We start from the raw sequence: 22716 nt of genomic DNA, 5'->3' as shown, positions 1-22716 counted from the left end.
TGTCTCTTGGATCTTGACATGTTCACTCTGATGGTAAGACAGAGGAGCAGGGAGGGCTCGCAGCAGACTTAATGGAGTCACTTCTGCTTTCTAAACTCGCACCGGCCTTTGCTTGGCTGATCTGCTGCAGGCAGAGAGGCAGTAAAAGCAGCATATGCGTAGCCAGGGTGTAGTGAGGGCAACAGGGAGGGAGAAACAAGTCAGAGGAGGGGAGGGAAGAAGAAGTACATTTCCAAAGGGGCATGGTGTGCTGGTAGGGTATTAATGCATGCGCTCACCCTCCTGTCACATTCACACACATCCACTGGGATTTTCAATCCATCCTGGCCAGGGAGAGATAAGACAAGCTTAGGAGGTAGAAAAGCAACAGGCGCTAGGAGACAGAAACACAAACAGCCTCAGAGCAGAAAAGCAGCCTCAGCTCTACTTATTCCTGTTTTCCGTTTCATTCACAATCATTTGTTCCTCATTTTCAGTCCAGAGCAGGGCCTCAGCCTTGAGCGTCAGCAGTGTCCCATGAGTTACAACACAGGTTGGAGACTCTCAGAAACCTCATGCCCTCACCCTGGCATGAAACCAGGAGCCGGCTCTAGGAGACGGGTGACAATCCTCAGGGCAAAAGGGAGGGTGTCATTCACCTCCCTCTGAAACCGCGTACTGGCCACATCTACAGGCGGCGTGAACACAAACTGAGCCACGCTCGGCATCTTCAGCAGGTTCATGAGCTCAGTTGCCCGGATAAGGATCTCCTCAAGGTCCTCCTCGCAGTAAACAGAGGTGACAGCAGGGTTCTGCACAAATGTCCTCATCTTGGACAGGAACATGGACACTCTGCAGGAGAGAAGGGCACGGACATCAGCTGGCAGGACCTTTGCACCCAGCAAGGTCAATACTTCAGCCTGTGTACTCCAAAAGACTCTGTTGCAGGTGAACACCAGATGCTAGCCACCCCCTCCTCCTGATGCACAGTGTTAGTCAGCAGACGAATCCCACTTCCCCAAACCATGCTCCTCCACAGCTTGCTTCCTCTGTCCTGTTTCAGTTTTGGATTCCAGCAGTTGCCAAGCTTGATTATTTAACACTAGCCAATATCTGTGTTTGGACCCACCAGATCTGCATGTTTCAGCCCTTTGTGCTTCCCTGCCATCCCTCCTCACCTGGGGATCAAGTCCTGGCTGCGAGCTGCCAGCTTGGTCAAGGTGGCCATCAGGACACTGATGGCGCGGGGTGCGTAGCTGGGGGTGCTGGCCAGTGGTCGGAGCTGGGTGATCTCAAATAGCACGGCCTCCAGAGTCTCAAAGAACCGGTTGATCTGCTCCACAGTGCAGCGCTTGTCGTAGGACACAGACATGTACTCTCCAATAGCCCAGACCTGAAGTGAAGGCAGATGTGCTCAGGGCAAGCAGAAGGAAACGGGATTGAATAATTTTTAGGGAATGGCAAATCAGATTAGCTAATGCTAGGACAGAGGAGAGAAGGAAAGGGAGGGTGACCAACAAATTGCACTGCAGTTGGAACAACCTGTGGCAGAAGCAGGCAGGCCTCGCTTACCACGTGGGTGAAGATGGCTTCCTTGTTCTGGATGTTGCTGACTGTTCCTGAGAACTCCAGAATCTCCGTGGACAGTTCCACGATAAGTGCAGGGTGCAGTTTGCAGAGCATCACCAGCTGCGAGCTCAGCACCCTGGAGGAGAGAGATGGGCAGAGCTCAGACCATGGGCAAGGTGGTCATCACCAAACCAAGGAGGTGCTGGCACAGTGGCTGTACCCTCAGGGTGTTTCCAGCAGGGCTGAAGGTGCAGTTCCCATTTTGCACCCTCCAAAGATGCGTCACAGCAAGGAATGGGCCACAACTGAAAAGGCTCCTGGGCTGCTCTGGGATGCCAGGCTGCAGCCAGTGGAAAGGCTGGGAGCTTGGCTGGGCCTCCTGTTCCATCTCACCTGTACACGTCATCTTTAAATGCTGGGATCTCGTATAGCTGGTCACTCCTCTGCAGCAGCAGCACCACCAGCTGGTTTATCAGTGGTCCGTCTGCAAACTGAGAAACAGCCCTTGCTTCAGCACCACCAGTGACTTCCAGCAGCCAAAACCCAAACTAACCAGCCAGATAAGACAGCTGGCACAGAAACAGCCTGATCTAGCAGGAGGGGAGCAGTGCACAAAGCAGGTATCAGACACCCATTCTGCTCTCACCCACCTGCTTTACAGCTGGCTGAGAGAACAGTGTGAAGCCTGACACTGCACCATGGAGCTTTTCTGTTTCTCCAGACGAAGTAGCCAGCTCACCACTGGTTCATGCCAGTATTAGACCATCCCACCGCCCCCTCATGCACCCCTCTGTTGAAGCTGCAGTGTCTTAACACTTTTGCTTCTACGACTGCTCTTCACATCACAAGAGACCCCCGTGGCACGCCTGGGAGCCAAACTCCCCCCCAAGAGAGCCTACCTCTGCTACCACCCTGAAAAAGAGCTCCAGTAAGACAGGGACAGTCTCCGCACACTGCACGACCCTTGGACTGCTGGCCAGGGATCCCAGCAGCTGCCGGAGTGGAATCAGCCTGTGGGCAACAGCAAAGTTACTGTTCAAAGCTTGTTCCCAGCTACTCCCCTGGCTGCCCTTCCCTATCCCCCCACAAGGCCTTTGAGTGCTTGGCAAAGCTAACACGGGGAAGATCAAATCCACCTCACCCCAGTTGAGAGCAGCTATGCCTTTCCCAGCAATCCCAGTGCTGCCTCCCAGAGCTGGATGGCTGAACCAAACCCTTGTGGCAGTCTCCTGCAGCAGCCTCCTACCTCTCTGGGGCATCCTCGGGAGTAGACTTGGTGCGGAGAAGATACTGGAACATGTTCTTGTAGAGTGGATGGTGAAAGGCTTCCAAACAGGTGGCCGGCTTCACAGCTGGGTCGCAGGCAGACCTCTCAGAGGTAGGAAGAGCAGCTGACCTAGCAGGAAGCACACACAGAACATGCTGCGTTATGAGAATGGGCCAGGGCATAGCTGGAATCCTGAACAATGGAATGACTCCCTTTCCACTGAAACGGGGACAGCAAGTTGGTCTAATCCAGGCCCTCTGGAAGCCAGAGAACAAGGGTGACAGAAATTATGAGCTCAGACCTCCCCGGGCTCAGGCAATAGTTTCAGAATTGCTTCTGTATCACTCCTGGGAAAGGGGAAAATGGTGCTCTGTATCCCTCAGTCACCGAAGCCCACCAACATCTTGCCTCTAGGATGACTCCCTTTTCTAAGCACTCCAGAAAGAGCTGCTAATGTCAGCGAAGACAAGGAAGAGCAGAGGTACACCAGTGGGATCCCACTCCTATCGCATCTTCCTGGAGACTCACAGTTCCTAATGACCTCAGGAAGGAACCTCTGTATGCCTCCAGGAGAACAAAGCCAGAAAAGAGGGGTAAGAGCAGGGAGGGAAGACCAGGAAGCCCGCACCTCCGTGTTGAGGTGGTGGCTCGTGGCAACAGTTTGGAGCTGGATATGGAGAGGGGAATGACAACAGCTCCCTGAGCCCCAAAGACAGTCCAGTACTGAAGTGTAAGAGCCGATCAACTTCTCTTCCCATGCACAGCACATTACTGGAAAAAACGGGCTGACACCTGCGCAGCTTTGTGTTAACCTGACTGTAGCAGATGCCTCTCGCTCTATGACAGCAGCAGCCAGAGGGCAGCTGAGGCTCAGAGAAGCGTGTACTAGGCTATGGTCAATGTCAAGACTCTGATTAGCAAGCAAGAGGAAGGGAAGGCAGTGTTACCTCAGCTGGATGTCCAGAGCTGCAGTTAAACACGGCAGGTCGAGCAGCAAATGGAAGATCTCAACGGCTGTGCCTGCATCCAGGAGAAATGGAAGAAGGTCCACGAACTCGGAGATAAGGGGTGGGCTGTTCCACGCCAGGAACTGCAAGGAACAAGCACAAACTGCTGCACTCCCCAACACTCAAGACGATTCTCACACTGTGACCAAAAGGGACGGGGAAGGGAAAGTCACTCCTGAAAAGCGAAATCAGAGAAGTCTGAGGGTTTGGTCAAAACCTAGGTGGCTGCTGGAAGCTCAACACAGGCATCTGGCAGCTGTTTCAGTGGCTGACAAGCTGCAACTTACTAAAGTTTTCCAGAAACAAAGTGCTGTCCCCTAATTGTGTTCACTGCGCTTCCCAACCCACTGGCAGCAATACTAACGCAGACTCTCCTCTACCACCCAGAACCCTCTTCCCTCTTCAAACACACTTGCTTTTATAACAGTCCTTCTTGCCCATGCTCTCCCTAGCACCGCCATGGAGGGCTCTGAGGTGCACTGAAAGGCAAACAGAAGGTTCTGAGGCACAGAAAGGAACGTGCAGCAGGCTCTCTCCTGTGCCGCTCCAGCAAGCTGTACCTTGAAGAGATTTGGGAAGCTCTGCCTGAATATGCCAGAGGTCTCAGTGAAGAGTTGGCTGTTGTCTTTGCAGAACTGGACAAACTCGAAGGCCAGTGATGGGTTGTGGAAGAGCTGAGCCGGAATATCAGTGAGCAAGTGTTTGTAGATTGCATCAGAGTCCACAGCTGCTGTTTTGCCTGGGAGAACACAGCACATAGCTGAGCACAGCCCACCCAGCAGCCCTGCCAACAAGGGTTCCAGGGACTAAGTTAAATTTGGATTACATTTTTCTAAAGAGCATAGGACAGCGCAGGTCCTGGGTCTCCTGGAGTGGGGTCACCCATCCCAGAGTACAGCCAAGGCTGAATTACCAACTCTGGTAGCCAGCAAAGTGCCAGGACAAAAGGCTGTGCTGAGAGTATGCAAGACTAGATTGTGGAGAGGGGGTGAGAGCTTATGACTTACTGTGGTTCAGGAAGAACTGGGCAATGGGCAGCAGTGCCCTGGCATAAGTGGCATCTCCACTGATTCTGCCATGCAGGATTTTCAGGAAGGAGACTGCGCGGTACACGTAGGAGCAGTCCTGTTTGCAGATGATGTCCATGATTGTCACCGCCTCAATGAGACACTACAGGAGAGCAGAGAGTCAGATCAGAGTGGGGGAAGCCACAACTCCCAGAGCTTCAGCCCCACCTCTGTGTACTTACAGCTTTCTGCAGGTCTCCATCATCTTTCTTCAGGGGTCCTGCCAGAGCAAGGAGTCTAAGTTAAACTTTGAGTCCAACCAGGAACATTAGGCTGTCAGTTTGAGCACTAACCCAGATTTCAGGACAGATAGGAACACATACTGATCCTGATTCCAGGCTAATGAGAACCAAGTTCCACCCCTGCCCTGTAAATCAAGGGCCATTGCCTACAAATCTCTCCCAACACCCCAGCTCAGGACTGGTCAATGACTTGCACCAGCAGCTGCAACCAGTCCTATGCCAAGAGCCTGACTGTGGACTCTAGGGAGTGAGATCCCAGCCCAAAGAGGCACTGCACCAGAAACATTTTCAAGAACACTACCAAGAGGGCTCCAAGGAGGGCTCATGGCAAGACTCACGCCGGTTGCTCTGCTCAATAAGCCGCTGGCAGTACTCGAAGGCTTTCTCCCGCAGACGGTCCTTTGGGGGAAGCAGGCGACTAGATGTGGATGTAGTTGAGACCATGGACATAACAGACCTGTCCATTCCTGATTTGTCATCTACAGAATAAAGGTTACCACGTATCAGCTCATGTCATGGGCACTGGAACCCACACAGCTGCAACAACAGCAAGGGAGCTGTCTGTCCCCAGGTGCACTGCGAAGAACAGGAGGCTGGGGAAGAAGGGAGTGTTACAAGAACACTAAGGAGATGCTGTCTCCCTCCACCCAGACCTTTTTTTCTCAGGGACCCACAGGGTTTTGTCTGAAACCAGGGGACCCACTGAATGAACAATTCCTCATGGAAGGGTCAGTAAGGAGGTTTTGTGATATTCCTTGCCCCTAGTATAAGAGCTCTGAACTCTTGCCCATATTCCTGCCACTTGCTGGGTTGCTGGTGCAGCCACCTAATCATCTCAGAGCACACACCCCTCTTGGGGGTGCAACCCACACTGGCCTGCAGCCCTTCAGTTCATACCTGCCTTAGGGATCTTCAACCCCTTGCCCCCGTAGCACAGCAGCCAGTTTCGCAGCATGGAGAAGGCTTGCACGTTGAGCCACTGATCCTGTGTGTAGGACTGACCCACTGAGAGCACTGTGAAGAAGTCTGTGGCAATGGCACCATCCACCTCTGTGACAGGACCAGGCTGTGAGAAAAGATGCAGCAGGTCAGATCCCCAGGGAGAGGCTGAGAAGGCAAGGAAAAACCCCACTGAGGCCATGCAGACAAGCAACCCTTGTTTATATGTTCTTCGGGGCCTGCAGGGAGGCAGTTATCCAGAGACAGAAAAGCCAGCTGTGCTGGATTCTTTTCCCCAGCTGAAATATCCCAAACATTTCCCTTCCCTCTCACACAAGCCTCATTTGAAATCAGCTTTTACTCTGAGGTACATGGTCACCAAAAGACTCTCCCCTCAGAACTACTTCATGGATCAAAGCTCTGGCTCTACAGCAGAACTTCCAAGTCTTGGAGCTATAAATCCCCCTACTTTGATTTCCTGTATGTCTTGACCACTTACCCCACAAAAAGTGACAAAGAAAAGCAGCTCTTCTAGGTTACCATTTCCCAAAAGAAGCTGATTCTGGGAACCCAAAACAGCAGGTACCTGACTAGCAAATGCCCCGTGAGATGACCACAGCAACTCAGCACTCACCTGCCTGGTCCTGGGATTGGAGAAGAAGCCTCCAGAGGGCTGAGCAACTCCTTGCTGAATACTCGCGTACCTCAGCCAGTCAGCCATCTTTTTACTGACTACATTGGTCTGCTCTGAGGGAAGCACAAAGGAAACCACAAGGTCATTGCTAGACCAGGCAGAGAAGCAGCCTCTGCAACACAGCCCTATTACCCCTCAGTTGCTGCGGTTTTCCTCCAGTCTAGATCATTGTCTCTCTGATCCAGCAGTCAGGAAAGAAATGGGTACTCCAAGGTGGATGCCCTGTCCTCCTCATACAACTTCAGAGCCCACGATTGCTCACACTTGTCCCTTTTCTCACTTCTAGCCCCTGGGTCAGTCCCATTATTGTTTTCTGTTTCCTCAGACAAGAAGTCAGGGAGTGAGTGCTAGAATCAAGGACTTCTGGTACCAGATCAGTCCAGAGGTACTTGTTCCTTTGTCTCCATCCACAGCTGCTATTAGGAGGAAGGTGCAAACCCACCATTTTAAGGCTGGAATGCTCTCTGAAGGTTTCCTCACCAGGACACAACACTCACTGCTACCCATACAATCCTGCCTCTCTTATGAAGAGCACCCCTGGCTGGCTTTGCTGCTCTCTTGAACAGAGACACAGGCATGCCTCTGTTCCTGTCTCACTTTGCTTGGTGCTCTTCAGGACAGCTACTTTTTCACACTCCTACTGCATCTAGTGACCTTAGCGAAGGTATGTGTTACTGTGACACAAATCCATACAGAACAGACTCTGGCCCCCAGAAGGGGCCAAAGCAGCTAAAGGCCCAGTGCCATTTTTGAGTGGTGGACCATATCTCACCCAAGAAGTTCACCTTCCCTGTGGTAGAGATGTCACTTTTAACAGCAGTTTCTAAGTCCTACTCCCAGCCAAAGCCCTTAGAGAGTCTTTTGATCACTATACAGATCACAGCCAGATGATAATCTCAGGCCTTCCTATACGTTTACCTTCAGTTAGAGATTCTGGTGAAAGACTGATGACATTTGAGAGCACAGGAAGAAGGTACCAAGCACTCTGACCCTCAGGCAGCCTTCTTTCAAGGATTTTTACAACACGTTGCCCCACAGCAGACACTTCAGCCTTCTTGTTTCCCTTAAAAATAAAGCAGAGGTAAAGCTAGGCAGATAATCTTCTACTGGCACTAGAGACCAACACCACACAAACTCTTCCATCAGGCACCAATACCAATGTCAAACATAAAAAGAACTCACAGGACAGGCTATTTTACCACATTTACCACAGAGATCTTCTGCAGTGTGAATTCACAGATCCCAGGAGGGGAGAGTACTTTGATGGAGCAACAGGTTTGTGGACAACCATCACCTGAAGTGGAAATTAACAACCACAACAGATGTCTTCAAATTAAACACTATGATCAATCACTTCTAGAGCAGAGAATACTAGAACTAACCATGTGGTCAGGTTTGAGAAGTGATACTGAAATGGCTAAAATATAACAAGTTTTAGTAACATCAAAAATTGATTAAAATCTCTTCATAGTTTTAATTGGAATCTAACGAAAATTAACGCACAGGGTATGTTTTTGCATTGTAGAACTGCAAGACAATCTCAAGGCTGCATATGGGAGCGAGGTGCTTTGCAAGGCAGCACATAAGTACCACGTTACTGTTTTCTGTTTCTACGTTTTCATTTCCTCCAGATAAGACTCAGAGGAGGAATCAGAAATGTAGGAGGCACTTTTAAGCACACGGTGAAACTCAGAATGAGAAGTTTCAGAAGGGTTCAGAAAAATATTTTATCTTTAATAGGCACAATAACAGTAAAAGGAGAAGCAGAAAGAAAAAAAAAACGTTTCCAGCGTATTCCCCAGAGGGCAGTCAGTGCAGGCAGCACTCAAAACAGGAAGGTCCTCATGTTTGCTTCTCCATGGAGAATCTAGATCTTTGAAGCACCATCCACATTTATAGCCCTACACGTTTATAGGTTCTATGTACATTTTTTTTACATTTGAACATGAAAGCCAGTACCATAAAAAGCAGTAGTAGTAAGTTCACTTGCAAACCTTTTGCTCTACAGGTTCAAGCAGCTCTGACTTGAAGTCTATTATAGTAGCTAGCACTAAAATGTTCCTTTCTGATCCCAGTTAGTTACAAGCCTATCTGAGGCCCTCAATCTGTACATAGCTCAATTTTAAACAGTCTTTGTTATCAAATACTAAACACAAAAAAGTTACCATTTTTCCTACACAAAGCAGAGTAATTAGGTTCCTCAAATGAACATGGAAACGCTTCTGTTTTTCCCTAGATACTTTCAATTGATTTTCTCTCTCCTTGAGCTCAGCAAAAAGGAAACAATGAGAAAGCAAATCCATATCGACAAGGGAAGATTTCTGACTTAACAGGTCATTTACCTGAGCCAAAAGGACGGAGGATACCAGGCTCAAGAGCTTTGTATCTTGAATCTCATCACAGGAGAGGATCAGATCATTGCAAGGTGACATCTCTCTCAGGATGGCAGCACATAACACCTGAATCTGCTCAGGGCACTTGGGCGAACACAGCACTGTCTGCAGCAGTTCTACAAACTTGCCATCTAGCCTGCAAGAGTCACAGTAAAGCATCACTGCAAGGCAAGAAAAGATTCAGAGATTTATATCCTGCATATTCTTGGTCTTGGGATGATCTCCCTTGACAGTGACCCTGTATACCATCTCATCATCCCCACTTCTGAATTTTGTTCCTTAGTGCAGCTTGAAATAGCGCCCAGTGACACAAACGCCTGTTACCCTCACTGCAAGAGGAGGCAGGCACCTTCTGCTTAGCAATGGGGAAAAAAAAGGCAGAGACAGGCTTTACATTTATATCGAACTCAGTGTTTCCAAAACAGGACGTTTTTTTAAAGCACTAAGCCCCCCTCCCCCAGTCAAGAGAGTCCCGCTTTGCTTCTTGCGAACATCAGGGAGACACAAGGCCACTCACTTGCGGGGGTACTTGGTGGCGGCGAGGGTGAGGTGCAGCCTCTGGAGACAGTCCACGGCCTCGGGGCCCGGCTCCGGGCCCTGCAGGAGGGCGGCCACACGGGAGACGAATCTCCGCAGCTCCTCCTCCTCGATCTCCCTGGTGGCGGCAGCGGCCGTCGGGACCCAGGCGGCGGCCCCTCCGCTCGGGGCCTGTTCCCGGCCCTCCTCGGAAGCCCAGGGCTGGAGCGGTGCACCCCCCACCTCCCCACCCCAGGGAGGCAGCGTCGGGGCCCGGCGACTCCGACAGGCCCGGTACCTCCGGCAGGCCCCCGGCCGGCCCCGAGGGAGCCCTGCCGCCCTCTCCCGGTACCCCAGCCCCCCGGTACCTCGCCTGCTTGAGCAAACTCTCGGCCGCCGCCGTGAACATGCCGGACGCTCCGCCTCGGTACGCGGCCAAAGCGCCCCCCCCTGAGGCGGGCGGTGAGGCCGGGCCGGCTCCGGGGGGACACGGCGGCTGCTGCACGAAGGTTCCGCCTGCCGGGGTAGTTCCGGTGAGGCTGGGGCATGGCTGGTCCCAGCCCTGGGGAAACTGTGCCAGGTCCTGCCCGCAGAGGGCTGTGCACAGCACCTGGGGAAGGGGTAACGGCGAAATCTTCTCTTGCCTGTTCATTGAGTATCTTGAGATGATAGCGCTGTTGCTCAGAAGCCCGAGGTGAAGCTTGGCTCCAAGGCCATCCCATGGGGCACAAAGGAGAGCCCCACTCGGGACTCAGATCTGCAGGAGACATCCCTGCATGGCAGAGACAGGGCAGAGGTTGGGTTTTTAAGAGCATGACAGTAGAAGATGCCATTAGCCTTTCCTGTGACCTGCTCAAAAACCCTGCCTTCCACAAAAGGCAAGAGGTGTTAAAAAGAGCTGCTCAGGAGGTGGTCTTCAGAGCTGCCAAAAGGTTAAAAAGGCATTAACATTTCCCCTTCTGAAACGTCTCTCCTCCTGACTGCTAATAAGCCCGAAGCTCTTACTGCCACGCTGTGCATCACCCTGCGGGGAGATGATGTCAGAGGAGGCAGCTTGGCGCTTTGCCCTTTGGTACTTCTCTGCCCTGGGCCTCCCCTGGCACCAAAGTTCATTAACAGTGTGCCTTGGCAATTAGCCAGCAGAGCATCAGCTCCCTTTTGCCCTCCAAAGCCGCAGCAGCATCCGTCATGCCAGCTCCGAGCAGTCACAGCCATCGCAGGCAGCAGGCTGAGGCGCAGAGGGGAGGCAGCACAAGAATTCAGATTTTTCCCCGCACACCTTCTGCTCTGGCTGCATCAGAAAACACGCCTGAGGCACACGGGGAGCCAAAGATACAATTTTAAAAGATGCCAAAAAAAAAAAAAAGGCTCTGGCTGAATATCTGTGCTCCACTGTACAAATTTTTTTTTTAAACAGTAGTTAGTCAAATACAGCTACTTTATGTCAACTGAGGTCTTAAAAGATATTCCTATTAAATTTTGGAGCTCAGAATAACTTTTAGTCAAAATAAATGCAGAACTTAAACTGGACCTCCATTAGGAGGACAAGGGAGGAACAACCTAACTATAAGGTAGGTGGATAAATAAATATTTTCTGTTGTCATGTGCTTAAATGAAACAATTATTATAAGTCACAGGGAAATACACTGAAATAGTATCTCTTTCAAAATAATAATGTTTTACTTTGTAACAAAATGAAAGCTAGAGCTGGTGGAAGAGTTTATAATCCCCAGGGGAAGCATTACCTGTCTCAAACACACACGTACATATGTTCACTCTGCTGCGAGTTAACAGCTTCCCAAATAACTGACAAGGGATCAAGAGGAAGATAGCTGTGAACTCTAGAACAGTGCAAGGTGTCCAGACATATACTTCCCTGCTACAGCATTTAATGAAAACAATAAAAGGACAAAAAAAAAATACTAAACCACTCTGTCCCCTCATATTGTGAGAAGGAGCAGACTATACAACGCAAACTGCTGCAGGAATCTTAACCCTCCTCTACGATACTACCCTGGAAGGATGCAAGTCTGTCACTCAAAAGCAGCAAGCAATTTCAGGGCATTTTCTCTTTCATATATAATTTTATTTCTGGTTATAGAAACAAATGCTAAGAGGAGAAGCAACATTCCCCAACCACATACATCAAATTAAGGTAACAGAACAGTTAAAATAAATGAAAAAAAAAGTAGAAATTTAAAACTTTGTTATAGCTTTAAAATATTAACGTTCTTGATACATTAGAAATCACATTCAGATCTCAAATTACTTAAAAAAAAGTATGGCTCCATATTAAAAAACAAAACAACAAAAGCACTGTATCCCATCTGATGTGGAAATGCAGGTCCTGCTCCTCGGATGCTCGTATTTGCCATCTCCTCTGGTGAGCAGCAGCCTCCTCAGCACGACCAGGACACTCTCGCACCCCTCACGGGAGCCACGGTCTGCCTGTGCAGTTAAGCAGAGGAGCAGTGCTGCAAACGTGGCCAGATAATGATGATGAACTTCACATCCACTGCCCCAGGTGGAGCTTTCACCCTTGGGATACACACCTGCTTTTTAAAATAGCACTGATCATGAAAACAAGTCACAAAAAATACTTTTGATATCAGCTGTAAAAAAACCCACGAAAACCAAAACATCTGGCTGGAGGTGTCTTGTACAAGCAACACCAGGAACTGAAATGCAAGCATGGCTTTAGTTCCCCCATCCATCCCCACCTTGAAATTAAGTGCCAAACCTAGGTGAAAGGGGTAAGGCTCCCCCAGATCTCTGTAGCAAAACACTTCTGTCAAGCCACTGAAGTTATACCAGGTCCTCATCTCACTGCAGCCTCCCCCAAGGTCTCAGTGGGAATGCATATATGCAGAACAGGGGGAGATTCAGATTTTTCTGATTTTTTTTTTCCTAAAGCAAACATTCAGAGTTGGATCTGAATTTCGTCTTTACCATCCATTGCTCACATACATCTTTTGATTTATCCCTAAACAGCTTTTAACAGTCCTTTGGATAGCTACAGAATCCTAAACGCTCCTTTTTGGCTACGCAGAGGTTGGCTGGCAGGCTGGACACAGCCAGCCTCATCACGGTACAAACAGCATGTCCAGACCCCAAGACAATATACAGACTCATAGAACTTTTGTATTTTAAAGCCATTCTGTTTTCTGTATCAGTATATATGAATGATATTTTTCATATTCACTGTTTTCTTTTCCATTAAAACAAAAAGATCTTACAAACAACAATGCTCTGGTTCCCTCCCTCCACTTCAAGCCTATTGGGGGGAGAAAAAAAGATCAAGCGAGTTTAGGTTTGCAGCAATTAATCTGCTACAGAGCCAACTTGCCTACTTAACAGCCTGTCCACCCCCAAAGAGTGGCATATAAATCAGCAGAACATTAGGATGTTCTGCACCAGACTTTTAGCAGCAAGGCAGTGAAACAGAAGGAAATCTCACTTTTTCTGCTCCATTTAAATCTCATTTTTCTTCAGCAAACAGACATTTCTCCTCAACGTTGCCCTTAGCTTTAAAGAAGGCTCTGTTTCAGACTGCTTTAAGTGAAACAGAGGTGGGGTAGAAGCAGGACTGAAAGGTCTAGATCATGGCAAAGGTGCCAGGGTCTGGGATACTTGATGTGTCAGCACACACAAAGCAGTAACCAAATACTAGGGGAAGTCTGGTTTTCACAAGGGCTGTTTTCTGCTGAGGAGGAAAGCTGTTTCCTTTCACTGCTCCTGTTCTAGTTACTCTTCTTACCACCAGCCCTGTCCTCCCTTAAGTATCAAAGCCCGACCACCAGACAGTAGGCAGAAACCACAGCAAAGCATTCACCCAGGTCCTTACAGAGAAAGGAATTTCTACTTCTGGAAGAGCAATTAGGACTAGGAAGCCAAGTATCACCTGCATTTAAAATTAATTATCAAAAGGCCCAAGTGGGTCAAAATACACACTTCTGTGAACTTAGTGATCCTGGTGGAGTTAAACCACGACTGAAATTTGGCCAGTTAGGTAAAATTTACTCCCTGTGAATGGGAACACTAGAAAAACATTTATGTATTTGTTTTGAAGGGGATATACACACCTCACACCCCAGGAAGAGACAGAAGCATCATAAAAGGAGAATAATTTCACCACAGAGGAAAAGAAACTATCTCTTAGTGCCCTGGTGCCACCTTAGCCACCTGACAGACAGGAATCCCTCAACCTTACAGCATCCTCATGGACCCTCCATTAATTTCCTGTTAGAAATGAGGTCCCATTACTTACAAAGCAGAATCTGTAAAGAACTCCCTGATACCACATCTAGAGATAATTTGAGGCGAGACAGGATTCCAGCTTTCATTAGTGCCATTTGGGGGGTTTTCTTGCCAGAAAAGCAGCATGGACAGGGGTTGCTTAGAGCTTGACAAAGCTAGAAGCAGGGCTTCTACACAGGAAGATGCAAGTACCGAGTCATCTCTTCTGCTCTGCGAGAGGAATGAAAGCAATCATTGAAGTTTGCTTCTACTGGCTGCCCACATTTGTTACAAAAACAGGTGCATCATTCTTTTAGAATCAGTGCCTGGTGCGGGAATTTACCAACATACTGTATAAAAGTCTGTGTAAAGTACCATTTAAGAGAAAGAAATAGTCATGGACCATTTATATATCTATATTTACACACACACACACACACTCACACACACATTAATAAATATAAAATTTATGTTTACACAGATCTAATTTAATATTATCTGAAAAAAAATATTTAAAGGGTTTCCTCCTTAGCTGCCACCCATGAATTGTCAACGGTTTCTTCTACCTCGAGTACAACTACCCTCAAGCTCTGAAACTTAAAGTGACACATAAGGAGAGGACCAGCCATACATTCTGAAGGGTTTTAATTCAGTGTTGGTAAATTGAAAAGGTATCAAAAGAATTTTCTGAACATATAAATACAAAGGTTAAAATTGATTAAAAATTTGGAATTTAAACATAGTGCTCCAAGAAAACCCAAGTATTTTTCAAAATATCTTGCTCAGTCCAAAGTAAAATGCTCACTGCTGTATTACTGCCCCGTGAAAGACAACCTAACAGAGAAAGCCCACCATCACAACTAGGCATTTTCCACTATTATATATGCATATATCCACATGCGTGTGCACACACATGCACGCTGCCCTGCAAATAACCCACCTAGCAGACAGAGAGATGCTGATCTAACTAATCACACCCAAGCAGCTGACGGGCAGCCTCAGAGAGGTGCTCCAGCACAAAGTCACAGTTATGTTTTGATCAGGTCCAGATTAAAATGCAAGAAAGCATCACTTCCCCCTCCCATCAGTTCCAGCAATCCAGATGACCTTGTAGTGTAACTGTTTTCTGCAGCACAGCTGGCTCCATTGTAAGCTACACTTTACAACAGTAGTGTACGCTATAGTAGTAGCAGCTTTGGCATAATTTTTCACTCAGAAGGAAACAAATAGTTACATGACTGAACAATCTGTTGTATAACTGCAACCTAACAGACAGATTCTCGCCAGATGCAGACCTTCAAGCAATGGCATTAAATTAGAAGCTGGATTAAAGGACTTTGGAGTCGACAAAAACAACTACAAATACAGGGGGAAAACTGATGGGGAGCAGAAACAGGAGCTGCCCGAGAGACGGGCTGGCAAGGGAAGACAGATCATTTGCTGCAGGATGACATTTGCAAACTCAAAAGCTCAGTGTGCAGCAAGGGCAAAATTATGAAGTTAGTCATGTTCCTTCAGAGGCTCATTCTTAATGCCCTCGTCCAATTTAACTAGCAGCAGGAGTAAAAAACCTGGAAGATTTTGCATCAGGGTAGAAACTCAAGGCAAGTTCCACATTGGATTGAAACTATCACTGGATAAGTTAATGCACAGATATTTTTAAGAGTGATCAGGATCCTTCAGTGCTGCCTCCTGTTCAAAAAGCTCCAAGATCCTTCCTTGTAAGAGAGGGACAAGATGGTTGCATATGTATGAATGCAGTCCAGAGTATTTCCAGTTCACTTTGCGACTCTTGTTTCTTACACTTACACTTGTCTTGCAGCAAGAGACAAAAGGGTACTGGGCTGTACTTGCAAAAGTACAGCCAGCAGGCCAAGGAAAGGGATTCTTCTTCCACTCCATCCAACATTTGTCAGATCGTATCTGCTATACTGTGCCTGGGTTTTGGGCTCCCCAGTACAAGACAGACAGGGACCTTCTGCAGCAATTCCATCTGATGCCCTGGGGGCTTGAGCAGGTGATGTACAAGAAGAGATGGAGACAGCCAGGTTGGTTCAGCCTTAAGAAAAGGAAGCAAACAGGGAAAATCTTACTGGTGTCTTCACCTACCTGTTTGGAAGATGCAGGGAAGGCAGAGCTAGGCTCTTCTCAGAGGTGTGATGTGATAGGACAAGAGGCAACGAACACATGCAGCTACATTGGAAATTCTTCTTAGATAGCTAAGTTTTCACCTCATGGGTGGTCAGAGTGGAACAGGAACCAGAGTCATGGAACCTCTATCTCTGAAGACATTCAAACCTCAGTTGGAAAAGGTCACAGCAATGCGATCTAGTTTGACCTGCTCTCAGCAGAGACCTCCAAAGGTTTCTTCCAACCCAAGTTATTCTATATTTCTACACAACAACTGGTGAATGGCAGAGACAACAAATAGAGATTTGATCTTCCCTAATACTGCAGTTTTATGTGATCTATCTTTATCACAGCGATAAACTACAAATTATAAGTCGTAGTTTAAACCTCAGAAAGATGGAACAACCAACCAGCTGGAATTTAATCCTTAGATGCAATAAGCTTAAAGAAAGAGCTTTTAATCCTCTATGGAAAGGTACAGAACTATTGCTAGATTAAATCCCTGTCATCCAAGATCCCAAACCTAGGTATAGCAGGGAAATGCTTATCCTTTCACCCTACATTTTGACATTCATTTACACGCTAGCACACATCAGTGATACCAAATATCTCACTGGGAAACCCCCTTTCTAACACAGATGAAAAGCTCTAACACCAATTTAACACCTCCAGTGGTCAGCGAAAAGCGTTCAATATCACACTGTACGAAAGCTCAGGTCAGATGCTCTCACTTGCTTAGAGATAGGTCCCTAGCCTTCCGTGCTTTATTTTTTTTTTTTTTCTCCTGCTGGCATTTCCCTACTGAAAAGGGGAAAAAATGTAGAAGTTCTCTCTGAATGACAGTTCAAGTCAGTACACAAGACAGATGTCTAAAACATGCAAAACCACGTTTAGACCCCCAAAACCTGAAGCCAGACCATGACGTTGATTGCAGCAGCACTGTAAAGGCTTCAGCTGTTATTTAACTATTTATTTCCTCTAACAGAGCTTTAACATGTCTCTGAAAACACACTCCTCAACAAGCTGTGCCCAGTAGTAACGTGTCTAAAACACAGCATGAAAATTAAATGCAGGGTGACCAAACTGACCTTTCTCAACTTGCTCTGGAGCTCCATGTATCCCGCAGGTATTTTCACCCTTGGGTCCTTGGGCAGAGCTTAATGCAAGGTGCTGTTCCTGCTAGTGGATAAAAATGACTGGATATGCTACAGGGGACAGCGTTAATGGTATGGGGGAGGGAGGAATATGGGAAGAAAAAGGAGCTGAAAAGAATATATGAGCTAATCATGAACTTCAATTCTGCGCTCAGCACTGTGTTATCACTAAATCAGATTAAACTGATCTCACTAAAAAGCTTCCTGTATCACAAGAGCCAAGGTCAAGACAAAGCAGTAACTAAGGAATTCCAGTGGAATAAAACCAAGAACAACTGCATTCGGCTTTTACAAACCGAGGTAACAAAAGTTGCTATGAACTGACTGCAATCAAAGTAAAATTAGTCTTTGTCATTGCCTAAGATGAAAAGAAAAAAAATCAATAGGGAATGGTGCAAAGTGAATTCACACATTAAGAACTTGGTTTTAAAGTTTTCCCAGGTCTAAGTTGTAGCAGGTTAAATATTCAACATGCCTTGACCTTTGTTATATATACAGCAGAAGATGCAGTGAAGCCTCCTACTCTCCCCCTCAAACCTCCCTCAGTTAATATAATTAATTGAGGACATGAGATGCGACTTTTCAGACAATAAAAACAAGTTAGAGGATCAATTTAAAATAATCCAGGTACTGCATACACCCATTAAGGTAACAGTTGCTTTCTAGTTGAAGGCTTAATTCTACCATCACATTAATTTTCATTCCTCTGCAGTGCTCAAAACTGAAAGCCTGGGGAATCAGGACTGGTATGTAAAAAGAGTGGTGCTGTCTTCCAGACCCAGCAGGGTGTGGAAAGAATTAATCTGGAGGCCTGAAACAAGATGTCCCCATCTCATGTGTTCCAGATGAGGATCACATTTTTCCACAGCTCTCAACAGGATTTAGTAAGAACTGTTACCTTACCTAGTATCAGGCAATGATATAGGCAATGTATAGGCAAACCTAGAAAACAGAAATTTTCAAGTGGCATGGCTGCTTCCTACAGTAGCAGGGGGGTGCAGCAGACTGATAAAGCACAAACCCTGACAGGATGAACTGACAAGTTCCAGACACCTCAAGCAGAATGGGTGAACAGATCAAAGATACTTGCTTATCCTCAACTCACAATTTAACCAGCAGGCATTGTGAGCCACAAAAGGAAGAGTAAGAAGTGTTATTCTAAATCCTGAGGAGGCAGATCTACACACACAACCTGAGGACGGACTTTCAAGAGGTATCTATAAAGCAGCAGCTGGTGTATGAAAACACTGTCATTGAGCTGATGTATTTCTATGGTGGTGGACTAGTTTACAAGAAGTTTAGAGCCTAATTATTTAGACTTTGCAAGAGAAAAGCAGCCGTAAAGAAAAATCCACAAAACTTTGGCAGCTTCACATCCTGAACTGTATTCTGTTGGTTGCTCATCTGGCGCTGACTCACCCAACATACTGAAAACCTAAAGACTTCTCTGCTTCAGGAAAGCTCCTTAGCCTCAGGGCTGATTCAGAGGCGTGCCTGTATCTAAACCAGCAGTCACCCGAAAGTAATGATTAATCACAGATAAACTATGCTGCACTCTCACTTGTGCGGTCTTCCTTGAAGTCCATTTTATTGAATCCTAGCTTCGAAAAGGCTACAGAAAACAGAGCTAATCCCTGTGCTTTTCCGCTATGCTGCGCCTCGCTTTCCGAGCAGGAAAAGTGACAGCTGGAGGCCGGCCTGCTTCAATTACTTCGTGGTCTGTAACAATCCTCCTTCACAAAATCCTTTCAAAGTACTAAAATCCAATCTAATAACTTGTCACTAAAGGCACACACCTAAACTACGAAAGCCTAGCTGTAGATAAATGAACTGTCCTTGTCCTGAACACTTTGTGTGCCTCTAGCTGCAGAATGTAACTGCAAATCACGAGACCAAGAAATTCTTTCCTTCTTTCAGAAAACAATTCGCTTAAGAACAAAACATGGCTGGGTTTTATTCAAGTGGTGGGACTTGGCTATTGAATAGAATTTGGCAAAGAGAAAGGAAACCTAGAAGGGAACAAGTGATGCCAGCTGTTACCTTGTGGATTTCCTCCCCCTCCCCAAATTCCAGCAGACACTGAATGGTTGTGCCTCACCCCCTAACCCCCACAGACACACTGACAGTATCATTTACTGCACATTGGGGAAATCTTTTTGCCACATGTTTATGCAGTGGGCTTGCCTCTCTGCTCTGTGATAGCAGTGTCAGCCTGTACAGGACGGCAACCCAACAATAAACCAGTCCAGACAGGGGGATAACCTACCAAAGGCATATCCCATCCCTCTTAAGTCATTATCAAAGCCATAAGCCAAGTTTTCTAAATTAAAAGATCTCTGCTGTGCTGCCAGAAGACATGTTAGCCAAGGGGATCGCAAACAGGTGTAAACCAAAGGGGTTAGCTGGAGGCTACGCAGGGGTTGATTTCTTTGCCAGTCACGAGGTGTCACACACACCCACTGCTCCACATGGCTGAAGTGACTCAAATCTGCTTCACTCGTAAGACGTACTTGTACTATGTGAAGAGCCTGGAATATGCTTTGAATAAAAGCCTCCTCCTACTGGCCAACCCAAATGGTCCTCAAGGGAGGAGAGATGCGAGAGGGAGCCAGGCAATGAAAGGCAATCTCCAAATTCCTTTTGGAAAACCTGCTTAAGACCTCCAGTGACTTTTGTTACATGGAAAATAAAAGGCCTGTTTTGCCTTGGTCTCTGTACCCTTACAGAATTTGTATTAAACACTGTATGAACTCTGCTGCCTCTCACCCCAGCTCTCAACTTCCCTCTCAAGAATAACACGCGAGCTTTGCCATTAGCCATGGCAGAGGGTCAGCGACAGACTCTTACCCAGCCCTGGCCTCCTGACTATCATCCATCTAGTTGACGACCACACTACCAACAGGACAAGGCAGACTGCTTTAGTGCAGAAGACCAACCAACACTTCCTCAAGTTCACAGAGACAGTGGCAATGTCTCACCTACAGTGCTATTTTGAACAAACCTGGTGCTCCAGCACAGGATGTGATCAAACGCACACAGAACCTTTTGGAGACACCTTCCCCATGTGATCATCAGTCATCAAGATACTTTGGCTGTTGTCCAGAGCAAGTGATGAATAATTATAAGAAATCGTTGAAGGTACAAACCCCTTTGTTTTTAATATCGTTACAGGAACCAAATTAATACAGTTCCTCTGTCATCTTATTCTCCCTCAGAGGGAATGGAGAGAAATTGCATCTGGAAATCCAGGTGGTTGAGCCCTGTAACTCTTCCTCCTGAACCTCCATATAAATAAACTTTCGTTCATATTCAGAATTTTTCTGTTTTAAAAAACAAAACCATTTGCCTTTGTTTTATGCTTGGTACCATGTTTCTTTAATGCTGTTGTTGTGAGACACTGCACCCATCTTTGAGCATTTGATTGCCTTAGGTGGCCTTTTTAAAATGGTCCTATGGTTCAAAGCTCTGAGAAGCACAGTATTAAGGCATACAAAATGAGGATTTTTCTTTCCAGGGAGCAGACTGTATTTGTGTTACATTCCTTTAGATGCTGAACTGCAAATCCTATCCCCTTGGAGCCAAAAGAGGAAAGACAGTTAAAAATATCCCAGCAGTCATACAATCAGTTGTCTGTGTTTTTTTGAAACTTTTTTAAAAAAAAAAAAAAAAAAGAAAAAATATCCCATAGGTAAAGACAGAACAGAGTTCCAGATATGGGTTCTTGGGAGGGCTTTTCCATTCTTTTTGGCACCTTGTGATTCTAACAGCTGTTGACCTCCCATTTAAAAATCTGACTTTTAAAAGAGCTCTTTATCCACTATGTTTCGAGCTGTTACAGTTGTGGTTTGTTTTCTCTGAAAGCTGCTTTAGGGCTCCTGACATCCCATGCCCACCCCGCATCACTCCAGCTTCTCCCACCGGTTCTTCATTCACTGGTGGTCTGTCCTTGTGGCATTGTAGATGTGATGACTCCAGTTTGGGCTGGGACTGCTCCACTGGGCTCTTCTATCCGGGGTCTTTTGACTTCGGGTTCACTGGAAGAGGCTGCTGCCGTCTCTTCGGTCCCTGTCTCACACACCCGGCTGACTACAACAGGAGTGGACGAGCTGGCCTGGGCTGCAAGAAGCTGCAATGGATTTGTAAGAGCTGGGAAGCAGGACGAGAGAGAGAGAAAGAGAATTAATGTGAAGAAGTAGCACAAGTGTTTGCTATGCCAGAAAACAAGAAAACAAAACACCACAGTCAAATGTGAGAGCGGGCACATATTCAAGTGTTGTTTTCAAGTCCATTTTGTAAGGCTGGAACAAAGCTGAGATTGTGGGGGGAGATGGAGAGACAAGGCTAGCAAGTTCACCAAGCTGGTAATAACCTCTTTCATGGGAAGACTTCCTAATTCCTATCCATTGTCAAACAATGCATTGCCAGCTAAGCATTCATCTCCAGAAGGGGAGGATCAATCCCCTCTTAACATTACAGCACACCTCCTCTTTGAGAGGTAGTTCTCTGGCAACCTACAGTCAGGACTTCTTGGAAGCTACAACATCTGTGTGCTTTGCCTTCTATTCAGAGGGCCCTCTTTAGCTCTGCTTGCACAGTAAGAACAGCCAGTTTGCTGGGAAACTAGATTACAAGCCAAATATTGAGTGTACTGACATCTCACTTGTAAAAGGGGCAGGAAAAAGCTTACCCCAGACAATCAAATGCATTCCCATCAGCACTGGGATCAGAACGTCGGAATTTCTGGCTCCCAATCTTGTATTCCAGTACTGACAAAAGCTCTCACCCTCCCATTAATAAAAGTGGTGAGAAAAAAAGATGATTTAAGTAGCAACCCTCCATAAAAATGTCTACAATTCCTAGTTCCAGACAGAGAATGTGCTTGCACACTGGCTTTGGCACAGAACACTGCTTGGAAAACAGAACACATGCAGTTTTTGGACTCTGCATCAATCAGAGAGGCAGCCAAAGGGGACTCAGGAGACAGCACATCCTCTGCCCTCCAGACTGATTTGCAAAGGATGAAATGACAGAACATTAGTGGTGTGTTCACTGCTAAGTGCATCAAAAAAGGAGCCCTAGGATAAATAAACAAAGCAAACACAACAAAGGCTCTCAAAGCTCAGCAACTTCTACCAAGGCATGGGAAGGGGTCTGTAGAGTATCAAGAGGATGAAGGAAAAAAATAGGGCAAGGATTAAGGCAGTCACCAATTACAGTTCAGTGACCTGGAGAACCTAAACCATGCAGTTGAAGAGAAGTTAACTTTACACAGACAAGAGTCAAGAGACTCGGGCTCCGTTTTGTCAACCAGAAAATTCACTACCGCTTATGAAAAAAAACTCAGATGCAACTGGAATACTTTCCAGTTTGATGAGAGAGCTAGAAAAGTTTTGGTGAGATTAGAACATCTTAACATAAAAATGTTAAAAATCTGTCTGATTCTCCATTAGACAAACACTACTGCTGGGGAGCAGCAACCCAACCCATCTGATCTATTTAGTATCTTAATAACCTAGTTGCATA

The 22716-nt window shown here is 46.7% G+C and overlaps 2 protein-coding genes across 3 annotated transcripts in view; both read right to left on the bottom strand.

Annotated features, from left to right (window-relative positions):
- Positions 1–397: 397 nt before the first annotated feature.
- AP5Z1 (adaptor related protein complex 5 subunit zeta 1) lies at positions 398–10121 on the bottom strand. The gene is made up of 17 exons (XM_068422071.1): positions 10042–10121; positions 9675–9812; positions 9107–9293; positions 7683–7827; positions 6705–6817; positions 6029–6197; positions 5470–5610; positions 5072–5109; positions 4830–4992; positions 4383–4561; positions 3763–3905; positions 2795–2944; positions 2448–2559; positions 1942–2039; positions 1552–1684; positions 1158–1372; positions 398–831 (listed from the first exon to the last, which is right to left on the bottom strand). Exons 1-17 carry the CDS (start codon positions 10080–10082, stop codon positions 561–563), a joined length of 2436 nt encoding a protein of 811 aa, XP_068278172.1. The 5' UTR covers positions 10083–10121; the 3' UTR covers positions 398–560.
- A 1629-nt stretch (positions 10122–11750) lies between these two features.
- FOXK1 (forkhead box K1) overlaps positions 11751–22716 on the bottom strand; it is a 57491-nt gene continuing 46525 nt past the window's right edge. For both annotated transcript variants that reach the window (XM_068422634.1, XM_068422635.1), the window contains exon 9: positions 11751–21339. In XM_068422634.1, coding sequence (XP_068278735.1) covers positions 21119–21339 — 221 coding nt within the window. In that variant the 3' untranslated portion in view covers positions 11751–21118. The remainder of the gene's footprint in view (positions 21340–22716) is intronic.

The sequence above is a fragment of the Nyctibius grandis genome, chromosome Z (assembly GCF_013368605.1).
Source record: "Nyctibius grandis isolate bNycGra1 chromosome Z, bNycGra1.pri, whole genome shotgun sequence".
Taxonomy (NCBI): domain Eukaryota; kingdom Metazoa; phylum Chordata; class Aves; order Nyctibiiformes; family Nyctibiidae; genus Nyctibius; species Nyctibius grandis.
This window is presented reverse-complemented; position numbering and strand designations above follow the sequence as displayed.